Genomic DNA, 23,286 nt, shown 5'->3' with positions numbered 1-23,286 from the left:
ATGACTTTCTGGAGATAGCGGCCTCTGGCATTCTGGGATATTCTAGCAGACCGAGTTCAGGAATATTCCTGGTTCAGAGTGTATGATTACACAGTCAGGCCTTTGTCTAAAATTACATTGCAAATCCCACTCAACAGGAATCACCACTTTAAAATTTAGTTTTCTTACCACTACCGGTAGGGAAAACAAATATTGTGACAAAAGAATAGAACTAACATAACAGCTTCCAAACAGTTTCTTTCATTTTTTATTACAAAAATTAAAATAAAGTGCATTTATCTATTTACAATATGCCAATAACTTTAACAATAATAGTTAGCAACGGTAATATAAAAAAACATACATAATTCACAATGTGTTTGTACAGCACAGGCCACTTTACAAAAACAGCTGGACATAGTGGCTTTGTGGCAAGACAGCTGAAGTTCTTAACAGTGGATCCAGGAAGCGTGCTGCATTGGGGTGACGAGGCGGCTCTGCTGGAGTGCTTTCCTGTTAAAAACCCCCATTGGTTTGTAACTAGAGTCCTGCCTGCAGACCCACTTCGTTCTGATACTCCAGACCCCTTTGCCCACCAGGACCAAGTGGTCAGGGGACAGAGAACAGCAGGTCACTCCCCATTGCCTTTGAGGAACGCAGGTCAGGCAAGAGTCTGAAGGTGCTGCCCTTTCACGCACTGTAAAAGTATAACCGTGGGTATTTCTTTGCTTGAAAGCCAGACCCTGGTCCTGCTTGGGTGGACCACTCTATGTAGCATCAAAAAAGCCTGATGCCGTCTTCTGAATTTCCTCTTCTTTAATGAGGTTTTGTTTTTGAAAAATAAAATAGAAATGTTGTGTGGGTTTTTTTTAATCATGTGCCCATCCCACTTTGAATGACCAATTGTGTTATTACAATAAACTGGTCATTACCCAGTGAAGGCCGCTGTTCCCACTAGGCGAGTCCCCCCTTAGACATGCTACAAGCTACATACAGCAGGGTCAGCAGGAACTGAAGGAGAGGCCTCCGTAAGTCCGCAGTCACCTGAGAAGTCACAGGTTGCCTGTTTACCAAGGGAGCCCTGGCTTACAATTCCCATCTGATGGTGCTGAACCAGCTCTGAGCTGCTGCTTGGCGAATGAAGGTCACAGCTGGCTATGAACCACTCATGAAGCAGGACTATAGAGCTCAGCCTGCACACCGAGTCAGTGCCTCTACTGTCCGAGCCATGTGGGGGTCCCCTCTGTTAAGGTTCAACTGCTGCCTCCTCAGAGCCAGTATTCTGGAAGGCTTTCAGCAGATACCAATGCATCAGGTCTTGGCTGACATAACAGTCAACCAATTCATAATCTGCACACATATATATAAAATCTTTCATTTATTTTGTGCTCAGTGGTTCAAAGGTTTTACAAAGAAGGACATTGAGAATTCTAATTTTTACAAATAAATGCAGTCCTTTTTTGGTATGTCATAATGCAACTCCATTTGTCTGGTATTTAGGTTCAGGGTATCACATGCAGAGCTCCAGCTGTGTTCTTGTTTGTTCATTTCTTAGATCAACCAGTAGCACTTTTGCAGTAATAAGTTAATAAAAAGTCACAAGTTGAGTTACAGAGATAAGGAGGTGAACAACTATAGAGCCAATTACAACAAGACCTCTATTTTATTTCTTTATTTCTGGGACGGAGTATGAAGTCAGTGACAAAGCTGGGAGTTAAACTAGGAACCAGATGCTAACAGTCCTTTTCTTAACTGGACCATCTTGGTCTCTGGGTTATATATTACAAGATTACCACCACCTCAGTACACAAGAATATCACTTGATCTTTACCCCTTCTTATGGAACTATAAGACTTAGAAAGAACAAACAATTTAGTTTCCCACTATGGGCCCCCACTGTTGCCCCTTGGAGGACAGCAGGGATTGAAATGCCAAAGTGCTATTTAACTTCCTGGTTAGAGAGTTCGTGACAAGTGCTACTGGTTGCTTCTGACTTGTTCCAGCTTTGCTGATGTGCCTGTGAATTCACTCTTCTCTGAAGCTCCAGATAATTTAAGAAAGACTTTAGGCTGGAAGCAAATAATTGACTTTCTCAGCAACACGACACTGATTAACAACATATTTCTTACAGGCATTTCACAAAGTATTGTCCAGAACATCTTACAGAATCTACAACAAACACCCCCACTCCAAACTAAGGCTTGTACAGTATATTGTGCAAAAATAAAGTGTTGTGAAAAAAAGCAGCAATGTGTAGTTTCTAGTTCCACAAGTTTCTACAACAACACATTTTGCATCGGTTCTCTCAAATACAATACAAATGTACATATATACATGTGACCGCTCTTAATTGTTAGTAATGCAGTATGCTCATTGCTCAGCTACTGTACTTTGTCATCGTTCTTGAAATTAACACCCTTCAGTAAATTTCTAGATGGAAAGGTATTACGTACAATACGAATAGTATTGGTGTACTTTGGAGTAATTACATTTCACAACATATGCTTGTCTCAAAATCTGTGAGATGTAGTGGAGGAGCCTCACACTGCATTACACACGAAAGACAAATTGGTGGGAAACACGTTTCAAATTGCAATAACAATACAATGTCAGGGATTAGTGGTTCTGCAACATACCCAAGTCATTTACTGATCAAAAATGCATTGTCATGACCATAGTCAAAAACCAGCAATCTATCAAATATATCATAGCAGTCCCACTCTCTTTTAATTTCTCTGCTCTTCTTGTTGTCTTTTTCTGCTTTCAATTTCCAGGAATGTGCAACAAGCACCTACCATATGCTGAAAACACCTAGCTTTTTATTGAGTAGGTCTAAAGGACTGTTTAGTTGAAAATCTTAAGTGTCCAAAGTATTTCAATGGTTTCCTTTGAACCCATCTCTCACCAAGTTAGTGCTCTAAAGAGAGTTTTGTAACTCTGGCTGTTTGAAAGTCAATTACATGAGCTCTTTTGTTGTCACATCTTCACAAATCTAGTCCAAGGCAGTGTTGAACATCTCTGAGACAACTCCAAAGAAAATGGAGAAAGAGATGAGGGCTTTCACATTCTTAAAAGCAGCTACATTGTGAACTTGAAATACCTGTTGCGTATAAAGTACATTTCATAGTTGTCATTCAATGATAGTTAAGTTACACAAAAGAAAGGCAGATCAGATCAGCTGCGCTGATGGTGAGAAATGTCAGAATTCACAAAAACAACAAAATGTAAAAAAAAAAAACAACAACACGCAAGTCATTTTTTGGCACAGCGTACAATAATTTTGGTTGTGTTACAAACATTAAGATGATGTTATTTTCCATTTTGCTGCCTGGGTTTGTCACAATCCAAGTGAACACTGCCACCGTGCTGAGACTTCCCTTCCCAACCCTAAGTCCTTTTCCATTGTGATGGGAGAGAACACTCCCATTAGGGTCACTTGGCATTTCTGCTAGGAATCCTGTGCTTTTTCCAAGCTCACTTAACGCTCAAGCTTGACACCGGTGTGTAATAATGTGGTCCAAAGATATTAAGTAAGATTATTATCTGTGCTTCTTTAATTCCAAAATGACTAAAGCTTAATTGCATACATTGTTTTGTTTCTCATGAATGTCTCTGGGGATTAATACTTAGAGAGCATAATGAAGCCCAGTAAGGTAGCCCATTCAACACCTGGATCCTATGCTAGATGCTCTTTCAATTCCATAGATATAACCCTTGTATTTCCTCACAGGTAAGAAACCGCTTTTTTGCATAGTGTGCATTTAATGCTCTGTTGGTTCTGTCTTTTGAGAAGATGGCGGCAGGCTTCTGTGTTTGGTCTGGGTTTGTGGTCAAAACACGCTGCACACCCTCCCCGTCCTTGGCTGTTCTACTCTTACTCCTCCCTCTTGTGTTTGTGCTGGATAACGTCAGCAGGCTTCGAGAGAGAAGGTGTTAGCACCTCCGCTGAGAATACTGAGTTTCTCGGAAAAAACACTCTTCGTTTTTCTCCATTTGGAAGTAGGCACAACTTTTGTTTTTTCCCCATCTTGCCACAATCTCAGCTTCACCCTCCCCGAGCTCAGAGGGATGCAGGAGAGTCTTAAGCGGAGATGGACTCCCTTTTTGTTGGTTGGGGAAAAGGATGAAAGACATGCTAATTCTGCTGCGCAAATTCTATATCATTTGGAAGTTTAGAAACCACTGAAGTTGAACTTGTTCTCAGTTTTGCAGTATCCTACCAGAATGGGGTGATCTGTTCAAGCAAAAGGTGTAGTTCAAGTGTGGCTCATTGCGGCCAGGTCTGGAAGTGATTTTTTGTTGCGGTGATATGTTGAGAACATGGGGACGGAGCAATTAGTCTAAAAAGACCTTAATGCTTACAGAGCAGTCAGAGACTGATTGATTCCACAGTGGATGGAGCAAAATGGCTGCTGCAGGTACAGTCTCTGTTTGCCTAACAACATCGCACCACACTGTCACAAAGATAAAAAGTAAAGGAATTTGCTCCCCTTTGTCGCTTCACTTGGAAGATTGCTTTCTGTAAAAGTTCTTGAGGAGATTTTACCTTTTCTTCTGTCGGCCAAGCCAGACATGCTCTCGCTTCTTGCAAAACAAGTCATTGTCATCTGGGTGACGTTTAGTTCAGAAAAAGAAATGAGCCTCAGACTTCACCCCCCATGGAAACCAAGATGGAATCAGTGAAAATAAAAGGCCGGGGCAAGAGGACTGACAAATGAAAGGCCCCGTTTGTGATGTGGTGCCAGCGCTCCCCTTGTTGGACTGTGGATTGGAAGGAGGACAATGCTAAGCACAAGTCCTGTCCCATTCACAGATGCCTCACACGATGGAGTCTTTGATTTCAGACCCCAGCCGGACTCTGGGGCGGGGGCAGGTGGGTGAGATCTCCACGTGGCTCTCCTTGAAGTCCAGCGGCCGTTTCTCCGACTCCGTGAAGCCCTTGCCGTGGTCGGGGGACTCGTGCGTGGGCGTGCTGCAGATGTAGTTGTCATTGAGGGTCTGGTAGCCCTTGTGGTCAGACGTGGACGCCGGCACGGCGCTCCCGTTGAGCGGGAGGCTCTCCGCCGGCTTCCCCCCCATCCTGGGCTTCTTCTGCTGCATGTTGGGACACTCGCCCTGCTTCAGCACGGACTTCATGTGATCCCGGTTGCGGTAGACCACGAACAGGGAGAAGACGAGGAAGGAGAAGCCCAGGAGGGCGCAGACAATGAGCAGCTCATTCCAGTAGGTCTTAGGGCTGAGCTGGGGAGACCGGCTCTCCCCAGGGAGGATAAGGGACCCATCCACCTGGACCCGGGGCGTCCTGGACCGGGCAGTAGAGGCGGTGGTGGTGGTTGTATCCGGGAGCTTCTCTGCTCTCACGCAATAGTTAGCCACCAGCTGCCGGAAGCCCTCCTCCAATGACCAGCACTCGTACGTCTCCGGCATGTCTGCCTGCGCCACCACCACCAGGCCCCCGTCCGGACTGGCGTACACGAACTGGCTGGCACTGTCACTGTACACCCAGCGCCGCTGGGCCAGGTTCGAATGCAGCTTGCAGGGGAGGACTTTGAAGGTGTTGGCCGGTAAAACGAAAGCCTGGCACTCAAACCCACCTGCTAGCCAGAGTGAAAGGAAAAATTAGTTCATGATTCTTACATTGTTTTAGTTAACGCGTAGATTGGTGCTTTCATTTTGTTTAACATCATGTGAAACGCGTGTGTGCTGTAAGGGCGATAGGAGGCTCTTACTCTTGCCTGATGGATTGAAAGACCGCGGGCCAGGCAGTGCAATGCTACAGGCGGCCGAAGTGTTGGCTTCCTCAACGTCCTGCTTCCACAATCTGAAAACGCAACAGGGTGGCAAAGGTTAGTCTCTCAGAGAACTGAGCAGAAGCCACAGCACTGACTCCTCACTCATGTTGTGCTGCTCAGTGTGGAGGGGTAGTTAGGGTTCTGGGCTCTGGACTACAAGGTCCATTGTTCTTGTGACTTATGTTTGCCACTTTCTACTCAGCGCTGGTCCTCACGAGCCCAAAAGGAAAATGCCCCCTGCCTCCATATACCCCCCTATATAGAAAAGGTTTGTCTTCTTTGGGCAGATTTTAAATCTACTGTTTGTCATGTGTCAATACAAGGTGAAGATGTAGAAGTGAAATACGTGATAAGGCACAGGAAAGGACAACTATATTCTGCTATCTGTGAAGTTTGGTGGACACTTCATGAAGATCAACCACAATTACAGTGCCTGATGCAGCACAATGTTTCCTCACCAAGCAGATGTTTCCTCACCAACGGTCTTATTTTCATCGGCGCTTGGTACAAAACCCTGGCATAGTGAAATAAGCTCTGCAACTTGCTGTGGTGCACTTGCCCATGGCTGATCACCGCCCAACTGGGACGGGCAGCACCACTCATCAGGTGTCTTGCAGGTTTTAGTGTCTTAGATTACCAACTCTTTAAACACCTGAAAAGGGGCGGAAGTGACTTCTGACCCACATAACTGTTTCAATTAAATACTTTAGAGGTTTGAGGAAAACCAGCACTGACAGCAAGTCTTGAAGTTGCCTCTCTGTGGCTCAGTACGCTCAGAGAGTTTGACTGCAGTGCTGGACCCAGCTGATTTGACTCACCGGTCTGGTGAAGCCTGCCTGACATCTCGGCAATGCCTCCCGCTCCAGGCGCAGTACGGATCTCTGGACAGGATGCACTCTCCACAGCTCTGGTAGTTACTGCAGTTTGCTACAGGGACCTCCACCAGCCCCGAGTGAGAGGACACAAACAGGACGCCCTGAGGGGACAACAGGCCCAGGCAACCTTAGACTCTACTGTTAAGACCGCAGTAACTCCAGCACAGATCTCCCCTCACATGTGTAGTACATGGTACTTCTTTTTTCCCATACTTATCTTACATATCTATTATGCCTTGAAATGTCTTATAAAGCATTCTGTCTTGCTGCATATCTGTAGGCTTATCTACTATTTACTGCTGCTTCTCTTGACCATAAGCAAACTACAGGAAACTAGAATTGCCTGTATAATAACCATGGTGGGATGCATATGTAAAGTATAGATTCTGAGTAACTTTATGGTTCCTAATCATCTAATTGAGACTATTCTCAAATTAAAGTTCAACATTATATAAAAATGATAAATGTTATAGTGGAACAAAGTTCGGATTCTGCGCAGAACAAAATAGAATATAAAGAGGTATTTAAGTTCTACCTGACGGCAAATCTGGAAAGTAGATAATCTGGAATATTCCAACAATCTAGGGTCCAAATAATCCCATACCTGGAAAAACATTCCTTCTGGTTCCCTCTCAAAGGGATTTGTCTCAACTGATTTGAATTCCAAGTGACACAATCTGCACTACAAATATCTTGCTTTAAGCTATGAATTTAAAAGCTCCCCTACCTTTTCTAAGTCCAGAATGATGTTTTGCACAGGCTGGGGCTCAGCAAAGAGAGAGATCTCTTCAATGATGTACATCCTGTGGTCAGTGTTAATTGCTTTGTGAAGTTTTCCATCATCTGTCAAGGACAAAGGAAATTACAGTCATTTCTTTGGATTTTGGGGTCTCTTTTTCACTTTTTCTAAATGTTTGAAATCGCCAATTACTGTTCGGTGCATTTCCATCCAACTTTCAAATGATTGTTGTTTAAGACTCTGCTTTATTTTTGTCACACCATTTGCTTTGCCCGGGGACAACAGATAAGGAACCAGCTGCCAATACAAAGCACATTCCACAGCTCCTTACAGGAGAGAAAGCGCTGATTGGACGAGCAGCACTGATGTCACCGCAAGCTTGCAGTCACCGAAACCAATCATTGGCATCTAATCTTCTTTGAAATCTGTGAAGACCTTGACTGACTAATGATGACCTTACTGCAGTGACCACTTGTACACCACCGGTTACAGCTGGATAGTGACAAGGTGAAAGTCTTTAACTGAAATAACAGATCTTTTACTTGGATGTTATTTCTGTTTAACGACAAGCACATACCTGTACCCATGAAGAGGACATCGTAGGTTCTGGAAATGGCCTGAACTCTGTGCACGGCAATCTGAGTGTATCTCACATTGCGCTTCAGGAGAATAGGCTGACTGCGGATCACACTGTCCATCAGGAAATGATCCTTCACAAAGTTCAGAACCTTGTCAGGCATGTGAAGTGAGGAATGTATGTTCATCTGCCTCGCTGCATTCGTGATGCACTGTTGAAGACAGACAGGATGTGTTTAAAAACACAGTGTACTACATAAAAAGCAGGGCAATGTATTGCTTTAGTCTGTTTTGAATTTTTTAGAACACAGTGATAAGACTTTGTTTTCTTAGAAGTTCCTGATAATCATCACTTCTTCTGGGAAATAGACTGAATAATCATTAAGCCAATGGTGTTGAGTGCAATCTGCTAGTATAGGTATCTACAGACATTGGGAGGGATGTTCATACGTGACGGGGAAAGTTGTGGTCAATCCTTGTGAAAAAAACAGTAATACTGTCGGTTCAGCAGGACTTAGTACAAATATTTTAAGATTATCTTCTCTGTTCATTTTTGCAGTTAAATGAATTAGATCAACTACTTTTTATTTTTTAGCTCAATTCTTCCACTACTAAGTAAAACATTTTAACAGGTTGCTTCTATGAAAAAGATGGAAAATAATTAAACATAGTCTTTTTTAGGAACTAAATGTAAGCAGTGCTTCGTTGTTTAGGTTTCAGCTGACCTGCCAGTAGGGGGCGTTAAGGCCTCTATATTTTGTGCACAGGTTCACACGTAGTGAATTAACGGATTAATAAGTGAGCTGAGAGCCCCATTCTGGCAGGACAGTAATTTAGACTAGCGGGTGTATAAAGGGACACAGTGGTGCTGGGGTTGAGTTGTTTCAGATTAGGTCTGTGTGTTGGATATAAAGTACAATCTCCCTGTGTGGGATCTCCGCGTCCATCATGATTTCCCATGTGCTGGGTAATAAATGCGTTTGGCCAAGCCCTGGCGGGACCGGTACAGCACTCACCGCTCCAGGTCGCGGCTCGGGCACAGGGTGGTTGTAGGTGTACCACTGCTGGGTCTCCCGGTTCACCTCACGGTAGCGCCCGTTGAAGGCGCGCTCCACCTGTTCCATGGAGAAGGCGCACACCGCCGAGCTCCCCGATGCACCTCTGTACCTGCGGGAGCAGCACACACGGGGCTCATGCCACAGCTCTGAGCACACCGGGCCCCGGGGGAGGCCTGCGGCCGACCGCATCCAGACGGCGCGGCCACAATCCGCACACACCAGTACCACATCTGTGGCAAGACTGGTTTCACACAGGTCACTCCATATGCTTGTGATTCTACTTGCTCTTTAGTTAGGATGGTATCGGTTATACCCTGAGGAGTTGTGACGGAATTACCAGTATGCACACTCTAAACAAAAATCATGTCGAATGGGAGAAGCTGGACAACATGCTCTTTGGAAAGATATGGGGGTCAGTGTTACAGACAACTCATCAGGGTGCAAGCAGGCTCAAATCAGTTGGCAAAGCATTCAAAAACTAGAGCACAGCACATCAAGGTTGCTAATAGCTTTGGGATTGCATTCAGAATAGTCTAATCTAAACATTTTACTATGCAAATTATTGAAGTGTGTTCCCCCCAAAATTTTAAGATGTTCAGTAATAATTGTGTACCACATTAACATCAAGCATACAAGACTAATACTCAACTTTCAGTGTGCATTTTTTGGTTCAGAGATAAAGGTAGCCGAATACATCCGGGATGCACAGTACATAGTTCAGAAATAATGTGAATAATGTAAACGAATAATCTTACTAATTTCTAATTAGTTTACATTATTTAAATGCTTAAAAGTTTAGAAAGATTTATATGAAAAAATCTGTCCAGTTTCTTTTCCATCCACTTTGTTTTCCTTGTCTTCTTAAGAGCAGCGAACTGGAGATCACAGTGAGCAAAATGGCTGGCTGCCACTGCTCCTGTCCAAACCCTACCCCGTGTGGCTGAGAATTCCTGTGCACTCGGAGCTGGTAAATAACACTGCCCCCATTCTGAGAATGCATGCAAGATGAATGACAGGTATCGACTTGCTATCCCTCACCACCGAACGACAAGATGCAAATCACCTGCGGCTTTCACGGAAAAGTGCACAGGCAAATCCTTTCAGCCGCCAGCCCCTGAAACCACACTTCAGCGCGCTGCTTGCACAAACACTCCTTCATTCAAGGTGATGAGAATGATAAGTTACCTCCTGTGTGGCGTTTTCATGCATCTTAATGTGATTCACTGCAACGGCACCTTATTAAGGCAGAACCGCACACAGTGGGGACTTGGCAGGATGGGGTAGCGTTAATGTTCTGTTATAGACTGGCAGTAAAGCGTTCAGTCTGAAATGCCTGTGTTTGTGTGCAGCCCTGCAGGCTAGTTATGTAGGAGGTCCTCACAAGGTGGGCTTCTGCTTCAAGGAATGGCTGGATGAGATCCAGGGTTCAACGGCTTCCTGTCTGTCTTGCCATCTCTCGGATGTTAACTAATGGTGCTTTTGTTTCTAAAACAAATTATTGAACTCTAGATGTTCCAAAGCTGCGTTTTAGGTCTGCTCTCACCCCGTGTCCAGTCTCATTTCGGTGGAGTTCAGCACAGAAGACAGCAACAGTATGAGAGCGAGAGGGGAGTCCTCACAGGCGCAGTGAGCAATGATTACTATCTACGTGAGAACACGATCTGAACACACAGTAACTCCCGATCAGTGATGTACAGTAGTTAGGTCAGCATGACGTAAACAACTGCCTTTTTTGTAATAAAGCAAATGGCACCTTTTCTTTAAATCAAAGAGTTCCAAAAACCTTTATTTGAGTTCAATAACCTCCCCGCCAAGTGGATTTTTGAACAGTAAATAAAAATTTCAATGTAAAGATCCCCCAGACACGGAAAAACAAAGAAGCGCGTGTCTGCTTCAAGGCAGGCAGGAAAGCCCATCAATAAACAATTTCCTCGTCTGTGGCTGCATATATGCCTTTCAGCATTTTGGTTGCAGTTGGTGATTTTAGTCCTTTTAGAGTGAATCCTTTGGTTTCCTGAGATGAATGACAAAAGCTCTGATAGTAACACCAGAAAGGTAGTTATCAAGAAGAGGACACTCAGCCCTTCCAGGCTGTTTGGTAGTTAGTAGCTAACGGAGCGAGGATCTCCTCCAGCTGCTTCTTGAAAGAAACCAGGGCATCACCCTCAACCATATGGCAGGGTAGTTTGTTCCAGACCTCCATAAAGAAGTGCCTCCTGTTCTCAGTTTTAAATGTATTTCCCTTTGGGTCGTGGATCAACACTTATTGCAGTCAAGTGACTTCACTGAATAAAGTGGCGCCTCTGTCTACAGAAATCTACAGAAAGCTCTACAGAAACCCACCCTCCGACGGCCCTGCTCACCACTGCGAGGTGAAGAGGCCGTAGAAGGTGGTGTTCTTCCAGTGCTGCCGGCCCGGCGTCAGGACAAACATGTCCTGGATGACGTTGAAAGGGAAGCCATCGTCCGGGAGGGAGCACAGGAGGTGCGCCTTGAGGAACGTGGTCCATTTCTTCTGCAGCACACGCTCCCCTCCCATGTCCCCCTGAGGAGAGACCGAGAGCGAAAGTGAGTAACAGACTGAGGAGGTCAGGAACACACAGTTATTGCACACAAATAACAGCAGGGGGCGCTGTCGTGCCACAGAAAAACCAGGAGTGATGCCCTTGAGCTACATTTACATTTGATTAATTGCTTTTGTTTGCCCTTTTCATCCCAAAGGTTACAAAGGTGCTTTGCATTATTGGAGGGGACCCACTTCAAGTGCCACTGCAGTGCAGACCCATGTGGGTGACAAACAGCAGTGATTCTGTGCCAGCTGCCTCAGTGCATGAAGAAGTGCTTCACTAGCTCATTTATGGTGGACCTTAGGTGAGACTGTGCAAGCTATGAGTGGACCAGAACACTGTGGTCAGCACCCCTGCTACTACTAACATACTTATGGGATTTTTAATGATTAAAAAAAATCAGGACCTTGGTTTAACATCTCCTCAAACAGATGGCACCTCCCACAGCATAATGTCCCCAATCGTGGGGCACTGGTTTACAAATTCTGGTCCAGAGGGAAGAACATCACTCGTCCGCCAACACCTCTTACAACAGCCACCTACCTAGCTGGCTTTAAGGTCTCCATCCCTGTACTGACCAGACACAGCCTTGCTTAGCTTTTGAGATCTGATAAGATCAGGCTACAAGATGGAAATGTTACTTAACAAAGGGAAAATAAAAAGAGAGAGTAGCAAAAGCTAATCTAATGTCTAATGTCTAATGTCTAATGTCTAATGTCTAATGTCTAATGTCTAATGTCTAATCTGGAAAGCCCAGACCTGCTCAATAACCCCCCTCCATAAAGTAATAAGCAAACCCTAACACGTATTAGTCATCCTCACCCCGTCTCCAGGCCGAGAAATTCAATGAATCAGAAATCTAAGTACGAACTTTGCAGTGTAAATCTAACTCTTAAGAGAACTCTGAAGGGAGTTAGGACCGGTGTAGAAACACAAACTTCAAAAAACAGTGAGGAGGCACAGCAATAATAGATAAAAAGGAAAGGTTCAGCATTTCTTTTTCTGTTTATGTCAAAGGGAAAATGAATTCTAGATTGACATGACCTATGCAGACATCAAAAGTATATGCGCTCTCCTAAATCAAAAACCCTCCCAGAATAAAAATAATAAAAAAACACCAACAGTAAGGCAAAAACGAACAAAGAACACTTTTTTTTTCTCTTTGCTATCGTAATACAAAAAAAAAAGTTCTAAGAAAACAAGAGCCTAAGAAAATTTACAAAAAAGAAGGCCACTTGACACATCTAGACCGTTTGGTAAGAAGTAGCTAATTGATCCTAGGATCTCGTTCAGCGTTTTTTTTTTCCAGAGAAGTCAGGGTTCTGAAACATAGTTGGTAGCTTGTTCCAGACTCCTGTAACCTGTTGGAGGGTAAATTAGTGCCTCCATCACAGTACCGACAGACCTGTGTGCACCTGTGTTAACTGCTTCTTTCCTCTGAGAAGAAACGCGTACCTGTGTCTGAAAACCCCCGCTTTGTGTGTAATACATTTAAGTCACAACCACAACAAATGGTATGAAAGCGAAATAAAAAATTGTATTAAAAAAGACTGCGTTCACTATTTCAATGATCAAACTCACATGGTGACCTACTATGAGTCTGGAAAGGCCTCTCTCTCAGATAATGGAGCACTTATGATTAGACCCATAACGCAGAGGCTCCAGGTCGGCTTTGATGCACTCTCCAGTGCAATTACTTAAATTCCTCATCCAGGCACTGATCTGAAAACCTTCAACAGCCTACAATATTTCATATGTCATCTTCCTCCAAGAGCCAAACGATGCAAAAGAAACCACAAACAGCATCTTCTCCTGAAAAATAGCATCTGCAGCCCACAGCTATTAAACCTGTCGCTTCATCAGCAGGCAAGGAGGTAACTCATTAATCATACACAACAAGCTGGAATGAAAAGTGAAGCGACACATGATGAATGCAGAAACTCTGAAGCAATTATTTACTGCAGTTGCCCATTGGCTAACAAACCACATTTGTTCCAGCCTCCACATTTTCACTTTTCTTCTGATGCCCATGCCTGTCTCTGCATGGTATCTGAAAGGCCAGCAGTCACATGGAAGGCACTGCCGAAATCTACCCCTTCAGATCTGGTGTGGTTTCTGGCTTGTATGTTCAGACAGGTCTGGCCCAGGAAGGGACAGACCCTGAGGGAGACTACTCTGCAACTGCAGCTGGGCCTGAAAAACTTTCTTCTTTTGAAATCCATCATACATCCAGTTTTGTTAAAAAAAATCTATTTTTGCTGAATTTCAAAGGCATTTCTAAAAACAGATGCAAGTAGGAGGAAGCAGTTGAAAGCAGGTGAGAGAATCTTTATCCTCTCATCTCCTCTGGGCTGTTGTAGGAGCTGGTTCCTTATCATCCTGAATTCACAAAGGCCATTTCTTTACCAAAGTAAGACTAATGGTTATTTAAAAAAAAAAGACTATGAAGTTGAAATTAAAAACTCTTCTGTTTCTGAGAACCTCACCCTCCATCCACTCTTTTCTGTTATGCAAATGCTATAAGCAAAACAGAAATCAAACAATTCCAACCTGAATAACATGTCTCCATTACCCTCTCTCTCTATACAGACACAGAAAGTCAAATTTGCTTCATTATAGCCACAGAGGAAAACAGGAACTAAGCTTGGCCCAAAAATCAGTTGTTTCTTGTTTTCAGAGCCCTGGATATTCTTTTATAACAGGACTAGTGGCTGTGGACCAAACCTCAAACTGGGCACCTGAATAAACAGTGACTAAAGAGATAGCAGGAGAAAGACATTAATAACACTGATGGGTGTACTGTATGTAGGAGGAATATGGGTGTGTTATTAAAGCACCATGCAAGTGAAGCAATATTTTGCTAACTGGGTACATTTTGTGACTCTGTGTTTGTAATGTTGTAATGTATTTTAACCCCGCCTAGACAGGTTACAACATTAAACTTCTGAAAGCCAGTATGAATTATTTGATGTGTAGAAATGGTCTGTTTTGCAGTTTTTGCAATACAAATGCACCTCTGAAACACTAAGAATGTGTGTTTTGAAGTAATCAGCTTGCCTGATACACTCATTGTGCACTGCAGTCTCAATGGACAGCAAGACATGAAGAACGTGGATAATGAAGTATTCATTATCATCAGTGGTCTTGCAGTCCAATTCAGATCGGTGCCCTGGAGTGATTCCCAACCCTGGTCCTGGTGGAACACTGCATCTTCACGTTTTTGCTCCAGCCAAGTTCTTAATTACAGACTCATTGACTTAAGCTTTCTATTTGGGGCAGCTTTGTTCATTTGCTTTCAGCTCTTAAAAGATAAAATGGGATTTGTTGGTGGTATCAGCCCTTCAAAAATACATTCTTTCAGGTGAGCAGCCTGAAATGCAACCAAGTGGACCTCGGCTGAAGGAAAGTTCTTGTGACGGGCGTGTCCTGCACAGTACCACCCCCACTGTGGGCGTGTCCTGCACAGTACCACCCCCACTGTGGGCGTGTCCTGCACAGTGTCATTCTCCCCTGTATCTGTCCATCAACTGCACCAACTGATCAGTAATTAATTAGTAAGAGTTGTCTGAACAGAATGGAGGAGAGCCTGTGTACAATTCTGTGTGCTGAAGTTGCCGGGAACAGTACTCAGGACTGACCGAAGAAATGAGCTGGTGGGTTAAGCCATCGATCGGCACTGGAGCTGTAGAGCCCAGCTGGAATTATAACCAGCAGATAGTGTTTCTCCAGGACCAGGGCTGGATCCACTGCCTTAGGGCAGAGTTTCCCACTATCTATCCTGGAGTACCTCTGGCCCTTTTAGTGTTCATTCCAGATGGACTGTGTTGGTTTGGCTCATCAAGCAATATTTCAGCTATTGAAACTTATTCAGGTGTATTAAGTCTCAATATTTCTGTTCTATTTTCCTGCGTGGAATTCATATTCACATGTTCCTTTGCAGCCAACGCACTCAAATCTCTTGGATTTGACTTGCAACCAAAAGAATTACCCATGTACTTTTTGTATTTATATTGCAAACATTATTAAATTGCAACAAAACCAGAGCAGCAAAAAAATAAATAACAGCCAGCAAACTCCATTCTCCCAGTGACCAAAATCAATTGGCCTTGGTCTGCAAAATATATTATAACACAAAGTCTAGCATTATAAGTTGCACGAAAGCAAGTTTTTGTGCAAACTATGCTGAGCTGAGGTACATTTTAGGTTAGCAATGTACACTGTGTTGGTGTAGGAGCTGTATACTATAGTGTGATTGAGTACCTTGTTTTATTTCTTTATATTCTACACACCTTTATGTCTTGATTGACAAGTTAAATGTCTATTAGTGTATGAAGGAAAAAAGGAATGTGATCTCTACACAACATACTGGCACTACTCTGTATCTTTAGGATAGATTTTTGTGTATTTACATGTTCATGCTAATCTGTGCCAACCATGAGCATCAAACAGCAGCAGGGTACTCCAAGGATCTGCAACAAACAAATGAAAAGGATTTGGGGTGCCTAGAAGCTGCATTGCCTGCAAACAAGGTGATCCAAAGCTCTTAACACTATATACTTTGCAAAGCTGTGATGCAATTCCTAAGAGCAAAATACAGCTAAACTAGAATTCAATCAAAGCAGAACAAGCACCTCGGACTGAAGAATTGTAGCTAATGAAAGATCTCATACGCATGCACTTACTGCTATTCATGAACACCCCACTTACCTTGATTACTGAATGAAGCCTAATGAGACAATTGAAAATGGCTTGTAAGCTTGTGCCATGAATAGATCTATTTCAAGTCCCATCGAAGCTAATATTTTTTAATTAGCCAAATAATGGGCTTTGGGGGAGTTATTACATTTGTTTGCTCACTGCAGTAGATATGAAATCTGCAGCAGCCTCATTTTTGTGAGGCTTTCATTTTTCCCCCTGCATTGCTATTCCCCCTTCAAGTCTGGCATGGCTGCGGAGAATTATTTCCATATATAGCATAAAAAGCAGCCAATTTACTGGGAAGTGTCACTGCTCAGTGTGCCAAGATAAAAACTCTGAGGTAGTCTGTATTAAGCTGTCACTCAACATTACATGCTGTCCTAAAGATTATTCTCATTGCCAGCACTGTAAACAAGAGACTGTCTCATTTTGAGCAGCCTTTGCATTTCTGAGACTTCATCTTATTGCCTTTCCTTAAATCTGCATGACGCTTGTGAGAAAGGCAGCCAAACGCAGCTTAAAATGAGACAACTGTTTTGGCAGCGTTACTCTGAACCCTGTGTAACAGCACCATGTACTGTAACTGCATGGGGGTGTGGATGATGGGATGGAAAAGGCGTCAGCGAAGCCAGACAGCTCAAAGCTCTGCACCACCTAAGCGTTTGAACATCCTTTCTTTATCAAAACACTCTGCGGTTCCACTGCCACGTATAGTTTTTTTTTAGGCCTTCTTCCTTATCCAGCTAAGGTACTGCCTGCCTGGAAAAAAAAACTTCACCAAACGGGAACAAACCGCCCCATGTGACAGGGAAGATGGGCTGAAATGGGGTGGCTGTCAGAGAGAGCAGGAGAGCTGGAAAGGAAGACAGGGGAAAGTCTATAATGTGAGCACTGCTCTGAAGCCCTCAACTTCTTTCAAACTCAAGTACCCCCATCACTGCCCCCGTTGTCGGCTTTGAGAGCTCAACACGCACAATGAGTTCAGCCCTGTGCTCGGAGAGCACGGCTTCCCTTTCCTCTGCCCGCTTTCTCACCTTACAAACACGGGCGATCCTCGACACAATGGTGTTGTCAAAGAAATCAAACTCCTTTCCCGCTTCACTGAAGAAGAAGTAGATTTTATCGTCGTCGCCGACTGAATTGCCTCTTGGTAGACTCTCTTGGATATAGGCTGACCCCACGAATGCTGGGTCTAATGGAAAAAAGAATTGAGAGTAAAAAAAAGACCGCAAGTGAGAATTGATACGCAAAGGATCTTCAGATACTTCTTTTAAAATGTGGTCTTTGCTATAAGACCAGAACAGGTTTAATTGTATTTATTAAGGAGAATAAACTCATTGGGGAGAATTTGCTATAAAGTCCGGAAATCTTTTCATTCGATTTCAAAATCTTTTTAGACTCATATCCAGATCCAAGTTTACCAATATTAAACGTGTATCTATGTTGATGAGGGTTACTGTAAATGTCCAAAACTCCCATCTGTTTGCTTAAAAGCCCTGAGTGAAGATACAGCCTGTGTTTCCCTGACAGAAAAAAAAGGGTTATGTGTAAATTCAGGGACAGATTATCCTAATGAGTCTTGCAATAACAGCAAAAAAGCCCAGAAGAGCCTCCAGTAGAAGTTTATTTTTGTAGTCGTGTTCAGTTATTAGCACAGGCATATTACATACATCAGGCAGGCTCTAATGGGATCAAAAAACAGGAGTTTTTCATTTAATTGTATGCGAAATGCAGCATGTTTTTACAAAACTGCAGAGAGCGGCTTGTCTGTTTGATCTACATGTGTTATAACTGATAGCCCTGGCCATTCCAGTTTTCTTTTATCCCTTTGGGCTTCTCTCTCCCCTCCCTCTCCTGGGATATTGAGAGTTAAACAGAACATTTTGCAAAGACCAGAGTGCTGTGTTTACCTTGAAGCCAGTTCAGGGAGTTCTCGGTTTTTAAGGGGGTCCCCTGACCGAGGCTCTTGTAAATGATCGGTTCATTTCCCTGGAAGTTACTGACCGTGCCAGCATACAGTTCACCGTCTAATGCAGAAGAGGAGAAAGAAAAAAAGTGAAACAGATCTCAATTAAGAAAAAGAAAGACAAATCAGCCAGTATCAAACAGACCAACACTGAAGTATTGAACAAAAGTTCATGAGATGTTCATGAACAGGACGCACCAACCATGATGGCAGTGGATTTATATTCGGGATCAAACGGGCATCGGCTTCGACCGTCCTCGGTAACAATGTCCCCCTTTTCACTCTTCACCAACGAAAAGTCTGAGATGCGCTGGAAAACAAAGTACATGCCCGCACTGAGAAATCCGCTAAAATGTTAAAGAAGGAGGAACACATACACGTCCAGGTCCGACTCAGCATGACACTTGTGGCCTCTGTTAAAAGACCTCTGTTATTTGTATCTACAGACTCCAAACCATAAATGTTCAATTCATTTTGTAGCATTTGTGGTTAATAGAGAAATAATTAATGATTAACTGAAGAAACGATGGACAGCATACAGAATTAAACATCTGCTTGACATTCAGAATGGACTCATTTTATGTTATTCTGTATAAATCGGGAGGGCTAGGTCAACTGAAGTGATGAGAAACAAAAACACCAATTATACGTTTGGAGGCCTGCTGAGCTGTTGAATATAGCCCAAGGGGGCAGTTTCGAAATGTTCCTAAGTACTGAGATCGTCTTAAGTCTGACATCGGTGCTGCTGGATACAGAAAGAAACCTCAATACAACAATATCCTAAATTTAATAAAGACAACAAGGTTTACAAGGATGTATTTCAGTGCCCAAGCACTAACAGGGGCTCTTAACAGGGTAAAACAAAACAAAAAAATAACATTGAAGAGACAAAGAAATAAAGATAGTGGTAAAAATGCTAAAAAAGGAGAAAAGGAAAACACTTATTAAAAGCCTAACTAAACAAACAAGTTTTTGTGCTCTTCTTTTAAGGTAGTTTAAACGAAATCTCTGCTCACGCAGAAACACTGCCCTACAAAATTAAATAAAATCTTACAAGTCTAGAATGAATGCAGGGATAGGAAGGAAAATATTTATTTGATAACATTAAATGGATAAGTACAGTAGGCTCCCCAAAACAAAGAAGGGTTGGATTCTTAATCTAAGCACTGAAGGAATTAAATGAAACTTACTATATATGCACAGATGGGGCTGAAGGCATATGTTCCACATACATAGAGATGTGTGCTGTTCAGCCGGAGCAAGATCTTGATGTAATTGAAGCAATCAGTCTAAACCAAAAGAGAACACAACTGAAAACAAAACAGTAATGTATTTCAATGTCAGATACAATCTTCCACATTTCATTAGTGTCTTTTCTCTGCCACATCTAGACGCTAATCGAACTGACACGCAAAACACAGGCTCAGGCTGAAACTGGCTCAAAAAGCTAATTTCCACTGAGGTACGCCCACTTTAAGTTTGAAAGAGATATTCCGTTTGCCAGGGATGCTGTTTCAGCTCTCGTCCCAACAGTCTCCATATGCAGATCTGGTTGAAAACGTCATAAATTTCAAAGCGGAGCCGTGCTGTCAAGTCAATGAATATCAGGCCATGTCAGACCAAATGGAATTGATGATGTTAGCAGAAACATTTGTAATTGAAAAATATGCTTCAGGATCAGTCTATTTCAGCTTAAGCCTCTGTGGAAAAGCACCATGCACACACTGGCACGTAGTACTTCTGCCAGACCAATATCTGTGGCGTCTCAGTTTCCAATGTCTGGAATTGTCATGTCAGGGTGTCCCTTTTCAAAAGCACACTATCCCAGCCCTGGTGCTGGAGGTGTCTACACATTTTCACTCCCACTGTGATCTGCATCTCTACTGATAATCCATTAATTTAATTGATCTGATCGCTCGTTTAGACTTTTAACGCGTTTCCTCAGTCAGTCCTGATTTTCAAAAATACCAGATTTCAAAGGGCACTGTTCCCAACATCTTCAGCGAAAAGAACTTTGCGCAGACTCTGCTCAATGTGCTTGCCATTACTTCTGATTAAACAGCTCTCACTAATTGATCAGCTGAGGAGTTGAAACCAATTACAAATACCATTTGAACTAATTTGCTGAAAGCAAATTTACAGACATGCTTCAAATGGAAAACTGAAATCAATGAGCCTGTGATTAAGAACTCAGTTGGAGAAAAATAAAATTAGTGGTGGGAAGCACTGCACCAAACTATAAGAAATCTTTCAATTGCCAAATAAAATGGAAAGGTGCGGTATCCTGTGCTGAAGTGGGAATACCTCAGTTGCTTTCAGTAATCGGTAGTTATTTTCAGAAAATGTAACACTGTCATTAGCCTAACCAGACAGCCTCTCACTGTTTGACTTTCACATTGGGCACCCAAATTTAATTTCTGAGAAGATCTGTAAAATAAAAGGTAGGCAGAGACATTTCTTACTTGCAGGTTCTTCCCTTTAAAACTGCATTCGTGTCTCTTCTTTTCCGGAGTGCTCCACGTCAGCTGCAAAGCAGGAGTCAAAATCCGATTAACAAAAACTCTCAATACGTGCGCTATACTAAAAAAGGATTGCAAAACACATCTACCCTGAAGGCCATGGGCAACTTATTGAAAATAGCACACCTTGTTACTAGCTTGCCTGCATAAAAAATGTTAATAGGAAAATTACAAGAAGTGAATATTAAAAACGTACTGAAAATGATCCTAACCCAGATGCTCTCAAGCAGTGAGACACACCAGCCAGCATGGGGGAGTGTCATGTGTCCTGGGGAGGGGATGGTGGTTTGCCAGAAACATAAGGGGAAAAATGTTTGTTTCTCTCACTGCTGTACTTATTCCACAGCAATGAATATGTTAAAACAGATTAAGAGCTCATATGACTCATGAGCCTTATGAGCCCCTCTTATAAGCCCCTAGTGCTCATAAGATACATTCATAAGATTCACACCTGATGAAGGCTCCAAAACCTAAATGTTGTGTCTCTTTTCTTTTCCTTTCAGCATGGAAAGGAAACCAGGCCAAATAGCGGAAAAAGGATGCAATGTACAATCAAACTGTGGATAATTTGGTTCCCAACATTAAGTGCTCAGTTCTCACGCCAGAGTTCCTGAAACGTCACTGACATGATAAAAGGAGGGTGACCGGGTCCTGCCTCTGTGTTTAATCAGCTCAGTGACAATCGCTGCTGTACAACTAGCAAGCGCAATACTGGCCGGTTAAACAACACTGAGAACTAACAGAAAACGGGTCAGTCTGTAGCCATTAAATCCCTTCTAATTGTACTGCAGGGAAGGGTATATTGGAAGACCAGTAGGTGGTGCTCTTTCTCTTTCAATCACAATGGCCCAGTGTCATGACCGGGCTACGCATGTGTTATAAAAATATAACAAAGCTCTCTGCATTCCCCTTCCCTCTGAAAGGAAGGTACCAGGTACTGAAAGGAAGACTAATCTGAACACCTATTCCACTATCTTCTGAATGAAGAAAGGACAGGCACTGATTCCCGTACAGTACCCTTAAAAAAAGAAATGTATATATACATACAAGACCTATTATTTTGTTTAAAATGAGTTCAAGTTCCTGTAAGTTTGATAATTCAGTAGTTAGTAGTTTGAAAAAGAGGAAAGGTTGAAAAAGACTTGTTGTATGTCCTTCAACCAGCATGTGAAAGGTACTGTATGTGTGGATTAGAGTGCTGGGCAGTGACAGAAATCTGTGAGGCCAGCGTCACTCAGGTGATGGGCGGCCTGACTGCGCGGCAACCACAGATAAATCCCAAGCAGATCTGGGACCCCTCACGTTCTTGTGGAGCTTTCCGTTGCTGATGTCGGAGAGGTTGAGGGCGAAGAGCGCCTCCCTGCCGCCCACGAAGAGAACGTCCTCCTCGCTGCTCAAGAGGAGGGAGCTATAATTGAACACCCCTTCGGCCGAGAACCTCCTGGCTGGCCTTTCCTTCGCATCTGGAAGAAATAAACCAAGAGAAAAATCCTGATTAGAGGCGGAAAGCTCATCCTGTGCAACCTTCTTCTGCAAAACCACCTTTCGCCATGCTTTCAGCACAAACACAAGCATGTTTTAAAGAGCCAGGAATCTCATGTTCAGCTTTATTTCTTTCCAAACAGTATGCCTGATCCTACATTTATTTCCTATACCGTTCATGCAAAATACTATCCTGTATAGGGTGCTTAATACTCTCCGTTTATTTTTTTTCTCAGGTTTAACTTTCTCATTTCAATTTTTCACATTTTGTGAAACTGCAGTGAAAAATGCTGAGCGTGTGAAAGATTCCTGATCCTGAGAAATCACATCGGACCTCAGCCCACACTGCCTGTGCCCCACTATAAGGGCAGAGCTGCTACACATCCAGGTACTTTGTACGTCATTATCCCTTCAGCAGTTTCCAAAACCATCCATGTTTTCTCCACACATTGCACCAGAGGAGGTGATTCATCATGCTAACTTATTTGTTGTCTAAACCCTGCTTTAGTTGACAAGTTAAACTGATAGGATGAACCTATCTTTTATTACACAGTTTAATGCGGCTTAACCAGGAGAGCTGTATTCACTGTAAATATGAGCAGTGGAACCAGAATATTCCATTCAAACACATGGGTGTATATTTTTAACTATGGTTCACATCAAATTTGCCCATCAAAGGCTGGGCTAAATGGAGTGGAATGCACAGAGAATTTAAACATCTTTTTTCTGCACAACATAAGGCCCAGGAAGACCTATACCAGAAACGTTAAAACAAGTACAGGCTGGACACAGCTGGTCCGACCTGCAAGGAAAATCTTTGGCTCTTAGTCCGTACAGACAGCTAGCACAGACATTCTCAGATGTTGGCACTCCAAAAAACAAAAGTCAAAAACAAGAACCTACAAGTAATGTAAGACATGCATACCTTTTTCATACCATTAGATCAAAAACCACAAGAGATTTGGCTTACACTGATAGTATGTTTATCAGTGCATTGACCCTCTTGTGGTGTTAGAAAGTCATAAAGATTCAGAA

General features: G+C 43.0%; 1 protein-coding gene across 5 annotated transcripts in view; it reads right to left on the bottom strand.

Annotated features, from left to right (window-relative positions):
* Positions 1-229: 229 nt before the first annotated feature.
* LOC148659269 (semaphorin-4B-like) overlaps positions 230-23,286 on the bottom strand; it is a 76,469-nt gene continuing 53,412 nt past the window's right edge. For 4 of the 5 annotated variants that reach the window (XM_088641335.1, XM_088641333.1, XM_088641334.1 and 1 more), the window contains exons 3-15: positions 22,072-22,232; positions 20,713-20,775; positions 19,441-19,539; positions 18,449-18,560; positions 18,195-18,311; positions 17,319-17,476; positions 11,383-11,564; positions 8,978-9,128; positions 7,963-8,173; positions 7,374-7,489; positions 6,590-6,747; positions 5,709-5,800; positions 230-5,576 (exon numbers count right to left, since the gene is read on the bottom strand). In XM_088641335.1, the coding sequence (XP_088497461.1) occupies positions 4,798-5,576; positions 5,709-5,800; positions 6,590-6,747; positions 7,374-7,489; positions 7,963-8,173; positions 8,978-9,128; positions 11,383-11,564; positions 17,319-17,476; positions 18,195-18,311; positions 18,449-18,560; positions 19,441-19,539; positions 20,713-20,775; positions 22,072-22,232 (2,399 nt within the window). In that variant the 3' untranslated portion in view covers positions 230-4,797. The remainder of the gene's footprint in view (positions 5,577-5,708; positions 5,801-6,589; positions 6,748-7,373; positions 7,490-7,962; positions 8,174-8,977; positions 9,129-11,382; positions 11,565-17,318; positions 17,477-18,194; positions 18,312-18,448; positions 18,561-19,440; positions 19,540-20,712; positions 20,776-22,071; positions 22,233-23,286) is intronic. The other variant, XM_088641337.1, reaches the window with a different exon arrangement.

This window comes from Lepisosteus platostomus, chromosome 7 (genome assembly GCF_059453375.1).
Source record: "Lepisosteus platostomus isolate fLepPlt1 chromosome 7, fLepPlt1.hap1, whole genome shotgun sequence".
Classification (NCBI taxonomy): domain Eukaryota; kingdom Metazoa; phylum Chordata; class Actinopteri; order Semionotiformes; family Lepisosteidae; genus Lepisosteus; species Lepisosteus platostomus.
The sequence above is the reverse complement of the archived record's forward strand: the minus strand, read 5'-3'. Positions and strand labels throughout refer to the sequence as shown.